The sequence below is a fragment of the Choloepus didactylus genome, chromosome 1 (assembly GCF_015220235.1).
Source record: "Choloepus didactylus isolate mChoDid1 chromosome 1, mChoDid1.pri, whole genome shotgun sequence".
Lineage (NCBI taxonomy): Eukaryota > Metazoa > Chordata > Mammalia > Pilosa > Megalonychidae > Choloepus > Choloepus didactylus.
The window spans coordinates 109705972-109721100 of record NC_051307.1 but is presented as its reverse complement, the minus strand read 5'-3'; the positions used below and the strand labels follow the sequence as shown (position 1 = coordinate 109721100).

The window sequence follows — 15129 nt, the reverse complement described above, 5'->3', positions numbered from 1 at the left end:
TTAAAAAAATCATACACCATGACCAAGTGGGGTTCATTCCAGGCATGCAAGGATGGTTCAACATAAGAAAAACAATCAATGTATTACAACACATTAAAAACTCGAAAGGGAAAAATCAATTGATCATCTCAATAGATGCTGAAAAAGCATTTGACAAAATCCAACATCCCTTTTTGATAAAAACACTTCAAAAGGTAGGAATTGAAGGAAACTTCCTCAACATGATAAAGAGCATATATGAAAAACCCACAGCCAGCATAGTACTCAATGGTGAGAGACTGAAAGCCTTCCCTCTAAGATCAGGAACAAGACAAGGATGCCCGCTGTCACCACTGTTATTCAACATTGTGCTGGAAGTGCTAGCCAGGGCAATCCGGCAAGACAAAGAAATAAAAGGCATCCAAATTGGAAAAGAAGAAGTAAAACTGTCATTGTTTGCAGATGATATGATCTTATATCTAGAAAACCCTGAGAAATCAACGATACACCTACTAGAGCTAATAAACAAATTTAGCAAAGTAGCGGGATACAAGATTAATGCACATAAGTCAGTAATGTTTCTATATGCTAGAAATGAACAAACTGAAGAGACATTCAAGAAAAAGATACCATTTTCAATAGCAACTAAAAAAATCAAGTACCTAGGAATAAACTTAACCAAAGATGTAAAAGACCTATACAAAGAAAACTACATAACTCTACTAAAAGAAATAGAAGGGGACCTTAAAAGATGGAAAAATGTTCCATGTTCATGGATAGGAAGGCTAAATGTCATTAAGATGTCAATTCTACCCAAACTCATCTACAGATTCAATGCAATCCCAATCAAAATTCCAACAACCTACTTTGCAGACTTGGAAAAGCTAGTTATCAAATTTATTTGGAAAGGGAAGATGCCTCGAATTGCTAAAGACACTCTAAAAAAGAAAAACGAAGTGGGAGGACTTACACTCCCTGACTTTGAAGCTTATTATAAAGCCACAGTTGCCAAAACAGCATGGTACTGGCACAAAGATAGACATATAGATCAATGGAATCGAATTGAGAATTCAGAGATAGACCCTCAGATCTATGGCCGACTGATCTTTGATAAGGCCCCCAAAATCACCGAACTGAGCCATAATGGTCTTTTCAACAAATGGGGCTGGGAGAGTTGGATATCCATATCCAAAAGAATGAAAGAGGACCCCTACCTCACACCCTACACAAAAATTAACTCAAAATGGACCAAAGATCTCAATATAAAAGAAAGTACCATAAAACTCCTAGAAGATAATGTAGGAAAACATCTTCAAGACCTTGTATTAGGAGGCCACTTCCTAGACTTTACACCCAAAGCACAAGCAACAAAAGAGAAAATAGATAAATGGGAACTCCTCAAGCTTAGAAGTTTCTGCACCTCAAAGGAATTTCTCAAAAAGGTAAAGAGGCAGCCAACTCAATGGGAAAAAATTTTTGGAAACCATGTATCTGACAAAAGACTGATATCTTGCATATACAAAGAAATCCTACAACTCAATGACAATAGTACAGACAGCCCAATTATAAAATGGGCAAAAGATATGAAAAGACAGTTCTCTGAAGAGGAAATACAAATGGCCAAGAAACACATGAAAAAATGTTCAGCTTCACTAGCTATTAGAGAGATGCAAATTAAGACCACAATGAGATACCATCTAACACCGGTTAGAATGGCTGGCATTAAACAAACAGGAAACTACAAATGCTGGAGGGGATGTGGAGAAATTGGAACTCTTATTCATTGTTGGTGGGACTGTATAATGGTTCAGCCACTCTGGGAGTCAGTCTGGCAGTTCCTTAGAAAACTAGATATAGAGCTACCATTCGATCCAGCGATTGCACTTCTCGGTATATACCCGGAAGATCGGAAAGCAGTGACACGAACAGATATCTGCACGCCAATGTTCATAGCAGCATTATTCACAATTGCCAAGAGATGGAAACAACCCAAATGTCCTTCAACAGATGAGTGGATAAATAAAATGTGGTATATATACACGATGGAATACTACGCGGCAGTAAGAAGGAACGATCTGGTGAAACATATGACAACATGGATGAACCTTGAAGACATAATGCTGAGCGAAATAAGCCAGGCACAAAAAGAGAAATATTATATGCTACCACTAATGTGAACTTTGAAAAATGTAAAACAAATGGTTTATAATGTAGAATGTAGGGGAACTAGCAGTAGAGAGCAATTAAGGAAGGGGGAACAATAATCCAAGAAGAACAGATAAGCTATTTAACGTTCTGGGGATGCCCAGAAATGACTATGGTCTGTTAATTTCTGATGGATGTAGTAGGAACAAGTTCACTGAAATGTTGCTATATTATGTAACTTTCTTGGGGTAAAGTAGGAACATGTTGGAAGTAAGCAGTTATCTTAGGTTAGTTGTCGTTTTCTTACTCCCTTGCTATGGTCTCTTTGAAATGTTCTTTTATTGTATGTTTGTTTTCTTTTTAACTTTTTTTTTCATACAGTTGATTTGAAAAAAGAAGGGAAAGTTAAAAAAAAAAAAAAAGAAAAAAAGAAAAAAGACAAACAAGGAAAAAAAAAAAAAAAAAGATGTAGTGCCCCCTTGAGGAGCCTGTGGAGAATGCAGGGGTATTCGCCTACCCCACCTCCATGGTTGCTAACATGACCACAGACATAGGGGACTGGTGGTTTGATGGGTTGAGCCCTCTACCATAAGTTTTACCCTTGGGAAGACGGTTGCTGCAAAGGAGAGGCTAGGCCTCCCTGTATTTGTGCCTAAGAGTCTCCTCCTGAATGCCTCTTTGTTGCTCAGATGTGGCCCTCTCTCTCTGGCTAAGCCAACTTGAAAGGTGAAATCACTGCCCTCCCCCCTACGTGGGATCAGACACCCAGGGAAGTGAATCTCCCTGGCAACATGGAATATGACTCCCGGGGAGGAATGTAGACCCGGCATCGTGGGATGGAGAACATCTTCTTGACCAAAAGGGGGATGTGAAAGGAAATGAAATAAGCTTCAGTGGCAGAGAGATTCCAAAACGAGCCGAGAGATCACTCTGGTGGGCACTCTTACGCACACTTTAGACAACCTTTTTTAGGTTCTAAAGAATTGGGGTAGCTGGTGGTGGATACCTGAAACTATTAAACTACAACCCAGAACCCATGAATCTCGAAGACAGTTGTATAAAAATGTAGCTTATGAGGGGTGACAGTGGGATTGGGAATGCCATAAGGACCAAACTCCACTTTGTCTAGTTTATGGATGGATGTGTAGAAAAGTAGGGGAAGCAAACAAACAGACAAAGGTACCTAGTGTTCTTTTTTACTTCAATTGCTCTTTTTCACTCTAATTATTATTCTTGTTATTTTTGTGTGTGTGCTAATGAAGGTGTCAGGGATTGATTTAGGTGATGAATGTACAACTATGTAATGGTACTGTAAACAATCGAAAGTACAATTTGTTTTGTATGACTGCGTGGTATGTGAATATATCTCAATAAAATGATGATTAAAAAAAAAAAACTGCAAAAAAAAAAAAAAAAAAAAAAACCACAATGAGATATTATTTTGTACCTACTAGAATGGCCACTGTTAAACAAACAGGAAATTACAAGTGTTGGAGAAGACGTAGTGAAATAAGAACATTTATTCACTGCTGGTGGGAATGTAAAATGGTACAGCTACTTTGGAGGATGGTTTGGTGTTTCTTCAAAAAGCTAAGTATAGAGTTGCCTTATGAACTGGCAATCCCACTATTTCTATTCCAAAGGAATAGAAAACAGAGACTCAAACAGATATTTGCACACTGATGCTCATAGCAGAATTATGCACAAGTGCCAAAAGATGGAAGCAACCCAAGGGTCCATCAACTGATGAATGGATAAACAAAATGTGGTATATACACACATGATGGAATATTATTCAGATGTAAGGAGGAATGCAGTCCTGATGCATGTGACAACACTGATGAGTCTTGACAACATTATCCTGAGTGAAATAAGCCAGACAGAAAAGGACAAATATTGTATGACCTCACTGATATGACCTAATTTTAATAAGCAAACTCACAGAGTTAGCATCTAGGATAGAGGCTAACATGCGATAGATTGGGGTAGAGAATGGAGAGTTGATACTTAGTTTGTACAGAATTTCTATTTAAGTTGATTATAAAGGTTTGGAAATGGATGGTGGTGATGGTAGCATATTATTGTAATTAAAAGTGCTGAATATGGGAAGATTTGGGTCAAGTATATAAGTTACTAGAATGAAAATCAGAAGATAAAACATGGGACTGTATAACACAGTGAACCCTGTTGTGGATGATGGACTGGGGTTAATAGCACAAATATAAGAATGTTCTTTCATGAATTATAACAAATGTACAACACTAATACAAGGTATTAAAAATAGGGGGGTATATGAAGAAAAAATACACCTAATATAAAGTATACTATACTTAATAGGCTATTTTAATATTCTTTCACCAATTTTAACAAAGGTCTCACACTAATGCAAAGTGTCAACAATGGGGGGGTATATGGGAATGCTGTATTTTATTTTACATGACTCTTCTGTAAACCTACAAGTTCTCAATTAAAAAAAGAAAGAAAGAAACACATTCAGTTAACCAGACCATATCATTCCTTAAACATTCTAGGTAATTACAATTAGAAACCTGCATTGCAATGTCATTATACAGCTGCTCACTGAAAGTCAAAAATTCGGATCAGAGTAGACTTTCTTAGGTTGCATCCAGAAGGATTGTGGGCCTGTCATGTTCTTGGTAAGGCAGCTCTGGAGCACGAACACCCTCCCCACCCCCAACACTGAGGCGAGGCCTTACCATGACATTACCGATGGGAAGCAGGGTTGTCCAGCTGGCCTTTGGGGGTGGGAGACACTAGCTTCACAGATTTCTGATGTGAAAATAAGAGTGAATGAGGTTTACATGCATAGAGAAGCTTAAAATTTCCTTAGAAGATCTTACCCCTGGGGCCTCCTCAATGATCTTCTGATGTCTCCTCTGTACACTGCAGTCCCTTTCAAACAAGTATACGGCATTGCCGTGGTGATCCCCAAACACCTGGACCTCCACATGCCTATTTAAAGCAAACATGGATGTTAATATACTTTGTTAAGTGTGATAAACATCACATCCATTCAGCCAAACTGTTGGCCAAGGAGACCAGGATTCCTCCATTTTTATTTTCTTTAAGTTAGATGCAATCATTTTACCTACAGACATTATGGAATTCTAAACCAAACTATCGTTCCTCACGTTAAAAACTCAATAAAAAAGCTTCCATTTGGGGAATGAATGTTAAAGAAAGAAAAAAAAATTACTTTCCTAACTAGAATAGAATATGGAAGAAACTCCCTTTAAGGAACAAACAAACAAACAAAAGGAAATTGTGAACACAAAGACAAAAATTTAAATCATCTGTATTTTCGTTAAATTCCTATTTATATTTTAATGTACAGTCTTTTAGTCTTTTTCTATGCATATGTATGTTTATATGTTAAACATAGGTAATTAGGGCTATACTTTTCGAAGTGTTATAACTTGCTTTTTATTACTTATTGTTTCCAATGTTACTACTTTGGCTCCAATTTTTCACTATTAGTCAGCTCTAATGCTTCCTTAGGAAAAATTCCTTAAGGTATAATTGCTAGGTCAAAGGATTTGCACATTTTCTAGGGTTTCGATACTACCCCTACAAAAAGTTTGTTCATATTTAAACTCTACAGAGAGTTTGAAAGTAACTGTTTCACAAGACTCTCTTTTAAATTTGTATTTTAGTAACATATATACAACCTAAAATTTCCCCCTTTAACCACTTTCACAACTCTTGCCAGCACTTAGTATTATCACTTTAGAAAACCTTGCTTATTTTATATAGTAAAACAGAGAACTTACATCTTCATAAAATGTTGCAGTCAGTCACTGAACTAGGAGGCTGCCATCTCCACAGCTATTCTAACTCAAGAGTATGCTAATTTGGACAATTAGCCTATTCTTTTTTTTTTAATTCAATTTTATTGAGATACATTCACATACCATACAATCATCCATGGTGTACCATCAATTGTTCACAGTACCATTATATAGTTGTGCATTCATCACCCCAATCTATTTTCTGAACATTTTCCTTGCACCAGAAAGAATCAGAATAAGAATAAAAAACAAAAATAAAAAAGAACACCCAAATCATCCCCCCTCCCAACCTATATTTTCATTTTTGTCCCCATTTTTCTACTCATCCATCCATACAATGGATAAAGGGACTGTGATCCACAAGGCTTTCACAATCACACTGTTACCCCTTGTAAGCGACATTGCTATACAATCATCTTCAAGAGTCAAGGCTACTGGGTTGCAATTTGATAGTTTCAGGTATTTACTTCTAGCTATTCCAATGCCTTAAAATCTAAAAAGGGTTAGCTATATAGTGCATAACAATGTCCTCTCAGCCACCGAAGCTTTATTTCGTTTCATTTCACATCCCTGTTTTGGTCAAGATGTTCTCAATCCAAGATGCTGGGTCCAGATTCATCCCTGGGACTCATATCCTGCATTGCCAGGGAGATTTACACCCCTGGGAGTCAGATCTCACATAGGGGGAGGGCAGTGGGTTCACCTGCCAAGTTTAGCCTATTCTTTTTTGAAAGATATTTAGTAAGGGAGCCTTCCAATTTGCATGAGAACTACCTCCATTTTTTACCTTACTTCCCAGTAATAGGTGGCATACTCTCCGAATCAACTGATATATTTTGAGATTGATTTCTTTTTTTTACTATCGAGCTCTAATTCAATTTAATGTTTCGTGCCATGGTCAGGAACAGATCCAAGTTTTTGTAGGGCCTGAAACGTAAACAATTTGTGGGCCCTTTTAAGGAAGATGAAACTTATGTAGAGAGTCTTGAAAGGGGCTCATACAAGAGAAGGGCCTGAAGCATCAGTTCATTATCTTTATGGTAATTTCTCTCTGGTCATGATTCTCATGTGAATTACTCTTTACAAAGTCACTTGAATTACAAGTTAAATAAAAAAAAAATGACCACAAAATCTATGTAAGAGGAAGCTTTATAATTAGTCTTTTATTTTAAGCAACAGGCATGAAAATAAAATTCCAGAAAAAAATTTAGAAATCCCCATGGTCTTTGTTATAGTGGTACCTAGAAAGCAGTACAATGGCTTACGGTGTGGACTTCAACTTCCAACTACCTGGGTTGGAATCTCAGCTTCACCACTTACCAGGCAAGTCACATAATCATGCTGTAGTTCAGTATCCTCATCTGCAAAATAGGAATAGTACCTAACTAATAGGGCTATCTTAAGAACTAGATTAGAACTAGGACAGCATGATTACTTATCTGTGTAAAATACTTAGAATCTGGTATGTGATAGGTGCTGTGGAAGCATTAGCTGCTGGCATTATTATAGCATATAACTTATAATTACAATTCAATTTGGGTACCTTCCCATTTTCTGAACATCTCAACTGATGCTTACAGAGAGTTCTGAAAAATATAGCTTAATTTATTATGTATTTTTTAATTGGAAAAAATCTACATTGCATCAAAAATTATTGAACAAAAAATTAATGGTACATCAATATCATGGAACCATTAAGCTTCCAATAAAAAGAATGAGGTAGATCTTCACATACTGACATTATGATATAATATTAACATAGAAGATCCTATTAGCTGTTCTACTGTGTATATATACATACATACTTCTATTTACATTGAAAATGCAGGGAAGAATGCACACCATTCTATAATCAGTGGTTACTTCTGGGGTGGGATTGGGGAACTGTTAGGATTTTATATAATGTGCATGTATTATTTTTATAATTAAAAATATCTGAGTTTAAGAAAAAAAAGATTATCTCACCTTGGCATGTCCACAAACTTCTCGATCAGCATAGCATCATCGTTGAACGACTTCTTAGCTTCTCTCCGTGCTGATTCTAACTGTTCTTGAAATTCTTTTTCCGATAAAACTATCCTCATGCCCTGAGATAGAAAAGATGGCTATGGCTACAACCGAAATAAAACCAAGAAGACGAGCCTGAAAAGGAAAGTACAAGCAGGCAGGGCCTTACTTTTCCGCCTCCACCTCGGACAGCTTTAATCATGACAGGATAGCCAATCCTCCCAGCGTGCTCTTTCAGGCCCTGGTCTGACTGGTCCTCACCGTGATAGCCTTCCACCACGGGTACACCCGCAGCGGCCATGATGGATTTGGACGTGCTATAGGATAAAAAAAAAATGAGATGCCCCCGTTCCATGCGTTATTTCACACAAGAGAAACATAACAGTGTTTCTATGTAGCCCAGTCTATAAAATACAATGGAACTTTTTAAAGAAACATCCTATAGATATAGAAAGGACCACACACAGATGGAGACAAATTTTAACAAAAATGTCTATTAGCTAGTTTTCCTCGATTCGTTTTTTAATTTAGTGGCTCACCCCACCTTGTTTTCAGCCTAAACAACTAATACATATATTGATTAGGAACAGTAATTAATCAAATATTTTCTGAAACTTACTGGAATCCCCTCTGTGGCAGATAAACAACTTATGCCTATGCCAACAAAAGGGTATACTTAAAATGCCTCTTACAGTTAAAACAAACCATTTCAATTGCCCTTCATACAATTATATTTAAAAAGATATAAATTCATACCTCTTTATACCCATGTCTCTAATTGCAGATGAAGGAGGACCAATAAAAATAATTCCCTCTTGCTTACACAGTTCGGCAAATTCTGTGTTTTCTGAAAGAAAACCATATCCTGGATGGATAGCCTAAAAGTGAGAAATAAAAGAACAAACTTACTAGTGCTATACTGGCAAAGGTGTGATGCAGGTAAATCAGCTTCTTCTGCGAGCCCCTCTTCCTACTATGGTGATAGAGACCCATTCTGGTCTCTATCAAAATATGTTTCGAAAGAAATGTTTGAAATGCTAAAGCTCTGAAGCCTTACATAAACCAGGAGAATCTGTGTATTTTAATTAAAAAAAATATTGCTATTAGGGTAGAATATCAAGAAATATTTGCAAGAGGGAGTAAAGAGCTACAGAGTGGTAAGGGGGATTTGTTTGCTCTGTGTTCATGTAAAGCTGGTCTACAGATGCAATCATTGTACCCAAAAGCCAAAAAGAGAACCCTAGCACAATTAACACCTCATTTACCTTCAGGCCATTAACTGTCTTTCAGAATAAGGCTGAGAAGCAAGCAAAAAGGCAACAGAACAGTAAAAATGGATGTTAAAGACAACATAATAAAGTCTATGTATACTCTAGTGAAGAAGGAACCCCTCAGACATTAGTCTATCTAGTCAGTAACATTTTTTTTTTTAAACAAATTTGCTTATTTGACTTCCTAGGGTACAAAACAGAAAACTCGGAAGCTCAGAAGGAGAGCAAGATTGCTAAGAGCAAATACACTGACAACAAAAAGGAAGGAACAGAAAACCTACAGCAGACAGAAGAAAGCAAAAGGCAGAGGGGGCATGGATAATTTAGGGAAGAGTGAAGAAACTCTCCAACGTCAGTAGCCCTGAGGGCAACTTTGTTCTTCTAAAATAATACTTAAGTATATATTATAATTATAACCAAGAGGATGTAAAAAGAAAATAGTTTAGCCAACGCTATTTCAAAACAGTTGAGTTCAAAGAACCTTTCAAAATTAAAGGGGTAAGCTTCAAATGTCTGGGAAACTCTTATGCAAAGAAAAACCCACATCCTAGTGACAGCAAACAATAAAATGTGAGAGAGATACTCATATTTTCATGTCTATTTAGAGTTTTGTTTCTTTAGAATCAAAGCTCAATTTTGGTCATTTTGTATGAAATGGCCAGGAAAAATACAACAGGTCTATATCCTAGCCAACCCCTGTTTTAAAAAACAGCTTTTTTTGGAGGTATGATTTACAATCATAAAACTCACCCAATGTTAAGTATACAGTTCAATGAGTATACAGTACACCAATTTTGTACTGTACACCCAATTTTAAGTGTACAGTACAATTGTACAACTATCACCACAATTGTGTTTTAGAATACTTCCATCACCCCCCAAAAAGTTCCCATGTGCCCACACGCAGTCAATCCTTGCTCCCAGCCCCAGGCAACTACTGATCTATTTTCTGACTCTATAGTGTTGCCCTTTCCAGAAATTCCATATAAATAGAATCATACAACACATAGTCTTTGTGTCTGGCTTCTTCAACTTAGCACAATTTTTTGAGGTTCATCCATTTTGTTGTATATATCAATTATTCATTAATTTTAATTGTATGGATTCCATTGTATGAATATACCACATTTTCTTTATCCATTCATTCAGATTATTTCCAGTTTGGGGCTATTACAAGTCTGTGTGGACATATGTTTCCATTTCTCTTGGGTATATATCTAAGAATGTAATTGTTGAGTCATACAGTAAGGGAATGTTTAACTTTTTAAGAAGCAGTCAAACCATTTTCTAACCACAAACAATGTATGATGGTTCCAAGTTTGTCCATATCCCCGTCAATACATGGTATTCTCAGTCTTTTTGATTTCAGCCATTCTAGTGGGTGTGTAGTTACGCTGTTTTTAAACATCTTTATTGAGATGTACCAAATCAATGGTTTTTAGTGTATTTACAAGACCATCATCTAAGATACTAAACAATATCTAATAATCTAAGTCTTCATCATCCCAAAAAAAAACTCCATACCCATTAACAGTCATTCCCCATTCCCAACCCACGTCCCACCCCCAGCCCCAGCCAAACATTAACCTACATTCTGTATTTATAAATTTGCCCATACTGAACAGTTCATCTCAATTAAATCTTATAATGTATGATCTTTTCTGACGGACATCGTTCACTGAGACTGTTTTCAAGTTTCATTCCACATTGTACCAAGTTATCAGTATTTCATTTTTTATTGCCAAATAACAACATTCTGTTGTATGGATATACCACATTGTATTTATCCATTCATCAGCTGATGGACATCTGGGTTGTTTCCACTTTTAGGCTAGTAGGAATAATGCTGATGACTACTCATGTACACCTTTTTGTGTGGACATATGTTTTCATTTCTTTTTTTTTTTTTTCAGTTTTTAAATGTGTTTTATTATATATTTATATATATTATTGAGATTGTTCACATAGCATGTCACTATCCAAAGATCCAAAGTGTACAATCAATTGCCCATGATACCATCATACAGCTGTGCATCCATCACAATTTTTTTTTTCAATTTTTAGAACATTTTCATTACTCCAGAAAAGAAATAAAGACAAAAAAAAGGAGACTCAAATCCTCCCATACCCCTAACCACCACCCCCTCCATTACTGATTCATAGTTTTGGTATAGTACATTTGTTACTCTTGATGAAAGAATGTTAAAATACTACTAACTGTAGCATATAGTTTACAATAGGTATATATTTTTTCCTATATGCCTCTCTATTATTAACTTCTAGTTACAGTGTTATACATTCGTTCTAGTTTGTGAAAGAGATTTCTAATATTTGTATAGTTAATCATGTACATCGTCCACCACAAGATTCACTGTTTTATACATTCCCATCTTTTTTTTTTTTTCATTTTTTTTTTCATTTTTATTGAGATTGTTCAGATATCATACAATTATCCAAAGATCCAAAGTGTACAATCACTTGCCCCTAGGTACCCTTATACAGCTGTGCATCCATCACCACACTTAATTTTTGTTCAATTTTTAGAAACTTTTCATTACTCCAGACAAGAAATAAAGTGAAAGATGAAAAAAGAAAAAAAGAAAAGGAAACTCTAAACCTCCCCTATCCCTAACCAACCCCCCTCAATTGTTGACTCCTAGTATTGATATAGTACGTTTGTTACTGTTTATGAAAAAATGTTGAAATACTACTAACTGTAGTATATAGTTTGTAATAGGTATACAGTTCTTCCCTATATGCCCCTCTATTATTAACTTCTAATTGTATTGTCATACATTTGTTCTGGTTCATGAAGTGATTTCTAGTATTTGTACAGTTGATCATGGACACTGCCCACCATAGGATTCAGTTTTATACACTTCCATCTTTTGACCTCCAACTTTCCTTCTGGTGACATATATGACTCTGAGCTTCCCCTTTCCACCTCATTCACACACCATTCGGCGCTGTTAGTTATTCTCACATCTTGCTACCAACACCCCTGTTCATTTCCAAACATTTAAGTTCATCCTAATTGAACATTCTGCTCATACTAAGCAAGAGCATCTACATTTCTTCCACAAGGCAGGAGGGAGAGTCAAAGAAGGTAGAGAGGCAAAAGAAAGAGGAAACAAACAAACAAAAAATGACAGCTAGGAAGCAGCAAAAGGAAAAATAACCTTAAATCAAAGTAGAATAAAGAATCAGACAATACCACCAATGTCAAGTGTCTAACATGCCTCCCCTATCCCTCCCTCTTATCTGCATTCACCTCGGTATATCACCTTTGTTACATTAAAGGAAGCATAATACAATGATTCTATTAGTTACAGTCTCTAGTTTATGCTGATTGCATCCCTCCCCCAGTGCCTCCCCATTTTTAACACCTTGAAAGGTTGACATTTGCTTGTTCTCCCTCGTAAAAGAACATATTTGTACATTTTGTCACAATTGTTGAATACTCTAGATTTCACCAAGTTACACAGTCCCAGTCGTTATCTTTCCTCCTTTCTTGTGGTGTCTCACGTGCTCCCCACCTTCCTCTCTCAACCGTATTCATAGTTACCTTTGTTCAGAGTACTTACATTGTTGTGCTACCATCTCCCAAAATTGTGTTCCAAACCACACACTCCTGTCTTCTATCACCCTGTAGTGCTCCCTTTAGTATTTCCTGTAGGACAGGTGTCTTGTTCACAAAGTCTCTCATTGTCTGTTTGTCAGAAAATATTTTGAGTTCTCCCTCATATTTGAAGGACAGCTTTGCTGGATACAGGATTCTTGGTTGGTGGTTTTTCTCTTTCAGTATCTTAAATATATCACACCACTTCCTTCTTGCCTCCATGGTTTCTGCTGAGAGGTCCGCACATAGTCTTATGAAGCTTCCTTTGTATGTAATGGATTGCTTTTCTCTTGCTGCTTTCAGGATTCTCTCTTTGTCTTTGACATTTGATAATCTGATTATTAAGTGTCTTGGCGTAGGCCTATTCATATCTCTTCTGTTTGGAGTACGCTGCGCTTCTTGGATCTGTAATTTTATGTCTTTCATAAGAGATGGGAAATTTTCATTGATTATTTCCTCTATTATTGCTTCTGCCCCCTTTCCCTTCTCTTCTCCTTCTGGGACACCAATGATACGTACATTATTGTACTTTGTTTCATCCTTGAGTTCCCGGAGACGTTGCTCATATTTTTTCATTCTTTTCTCCATCTGCTCCTTTGTGTGTAGGCTTTCAGGTGTTTTGTTCTCCAGTTCCTGGGTGTTTTCTTCTGCCTCTTGAGATCTGCTGTTGTATGTTTCCATTGTGTCTTTCGTCTCTTGTGTTGTGCCTTTCATTTCCATAGATTCTACTAGTAGGTTTTTTGAACTTTTGATTTCTGCCGTATACATGTCCAGTGCTTCCTTTACAGCCTCTATCTCTTTTGCAATATCTTCTCTAAACTTTTTGAATTGATTTAGCATTAGTTGTTTAAATTCCTGTATCTCAGCTGAAGTGTATGTTTGTTCCTTTGACTGGGCCATAATTTTGTTTTTCTTAGTGTAGGTTGTAATTTTCTGTTGTCTAGGCATGGTTTCCTTGGTTATCAAAATCAGGTTTTCCCAGACCAGAACAGGCTCAGGTCCCAGAGGGAAGAAATATTCAGTATCTGGTTTCCCTGCGGGTGTGTCTTAGAAAATTGCTCCACCCTTTGATGCCTCGGGTCACTGTGCTTTTCTGCCCAGCAGATGACGCCTGTTAGCCTATAATTCTTGACTGGTGTGAGGAGGTATGGCCGTGTTCCCCCAGGCTCTGGGGTCTGGTTCTGAATGGAAAGGGCCCCACCCCTTTCCTCCTAGAGAAGACAGACCCCTCAGGTGGAGGTCATTAGCATTTCAATGGTCTTGCTCTCTGCTTGTGGTGTCTCCACCCTTCCCAGAGTCACAACTGTGGAAACTGAAAATGACTGGGGCTTTCTCCACTGAGCCAAAAAAGAAACAGACAGTCCCCTTCAGACCCAGTCCAAGGCAATCCTCCGGCTCTGCCAGGTCAGTCGTCACCCAAAGCCTCTTGTCTGTTTTTTGGGGCTGCGTACCTGTAGTGAGCAGTTCACACTCGCTACTTAAAACCCCAGTTGGAGCTCAGCTGAGCTGTATTTGCTTGCTGGGAGAGAGCTTCTCTCTGGCACCACGAGGCTCCGCAGCTCGGGCTATGGGGGAGGGGGTCTCCTGACCTGGTTCCACAGGTTTTACTTACAGATTTTATGCTGTGTTCTTGGGCATTCCTCCCAATTCAGGTTGGTGTATGATGAATGGATGGTCTCGTTTGTCCCCCCGCAGTTATTCTGGATTATTTACTAGTTGTTTCTGGTTTTTTGTAGTTGTTCCAGGGGGACTACTTAGCTTCCACTCCTCTCTATGCCGCCATCTTGCCCCTTTTACATTCCCATCTTTTAACCTCCAACTTTCCTTCTGGTGACATATCTGACTCTGAGCTCACCCTTTCCACCACCTTCACACACCTTTCAGCACTGTTAGTTATTCTCACAACATGCTACCATCACCCCTGTCCATTTCCAAACATTGAAGTTCACCCTAATTGAACATTCTGCTCACAATAAGCAACTGCTCCCCTTCTTTAGCTTCATTCTATATTCTGGTAACTTATATTTCATGTCTATGAGTTTACATATTATAATTAGTTCATATTGGTGAGATCCTGCAATATTTGCTTTTATGTGTCTGTCTTATTTCACTCAATATAGTGCCCTCAAGGTTTCTTCATCAACCCATTTCTTTTAAGATGGTTTTGTTCACACACTATACATTCTGTCCTAAGTAAACAATCATTGGTTCCCTGTATAGTCATGTATTTATGTATTCAGCACCATCGCCACTGTCTATATAAGGACATCTCCATTTCTTCCCCAAAGAGGAGGTAGAG

At 37.4% G+C, this 15129-nt stretch overlaps 1 protein-coding gene across 2 annotated transcripts in view; it reads right to left on the bottom strand.

Moving 5' to 3' along the window:
• MCCC1 (methylcrotonoyl-CoA carboxylase 1) overlaps positions 1–15129 on the bottom strand; it is a 71392-nt gene that overhangs the window by 31398 nt on the left and 24865 nt on the right. For both annotated transcript variants that reach the window (XR_005217417.1, XM_037839772.1), the window contains exons 5-8: positions 8697–8818; positions 8110–8257; positions 7899–8020; positions 4986–5097 (exon numbers count right to left, since the gene is read on the bottom strand). Coding sequence is in view for 1 of the 2 variants with exons in the window: in XM_037839772.1 (XP_037695700.1) it covers positions 4986–5097; positions 7899–8020; positions 8110–8257; positions 8697–8818 (504 nt within the window). In the remaining variant the exon portion in view is untranslated. The remainder of the gene's footprint in view (positions 1–4985; positions 5098–7898; positions 8021–8109; positions 8258–8696; positions 8819–15129) is intronic.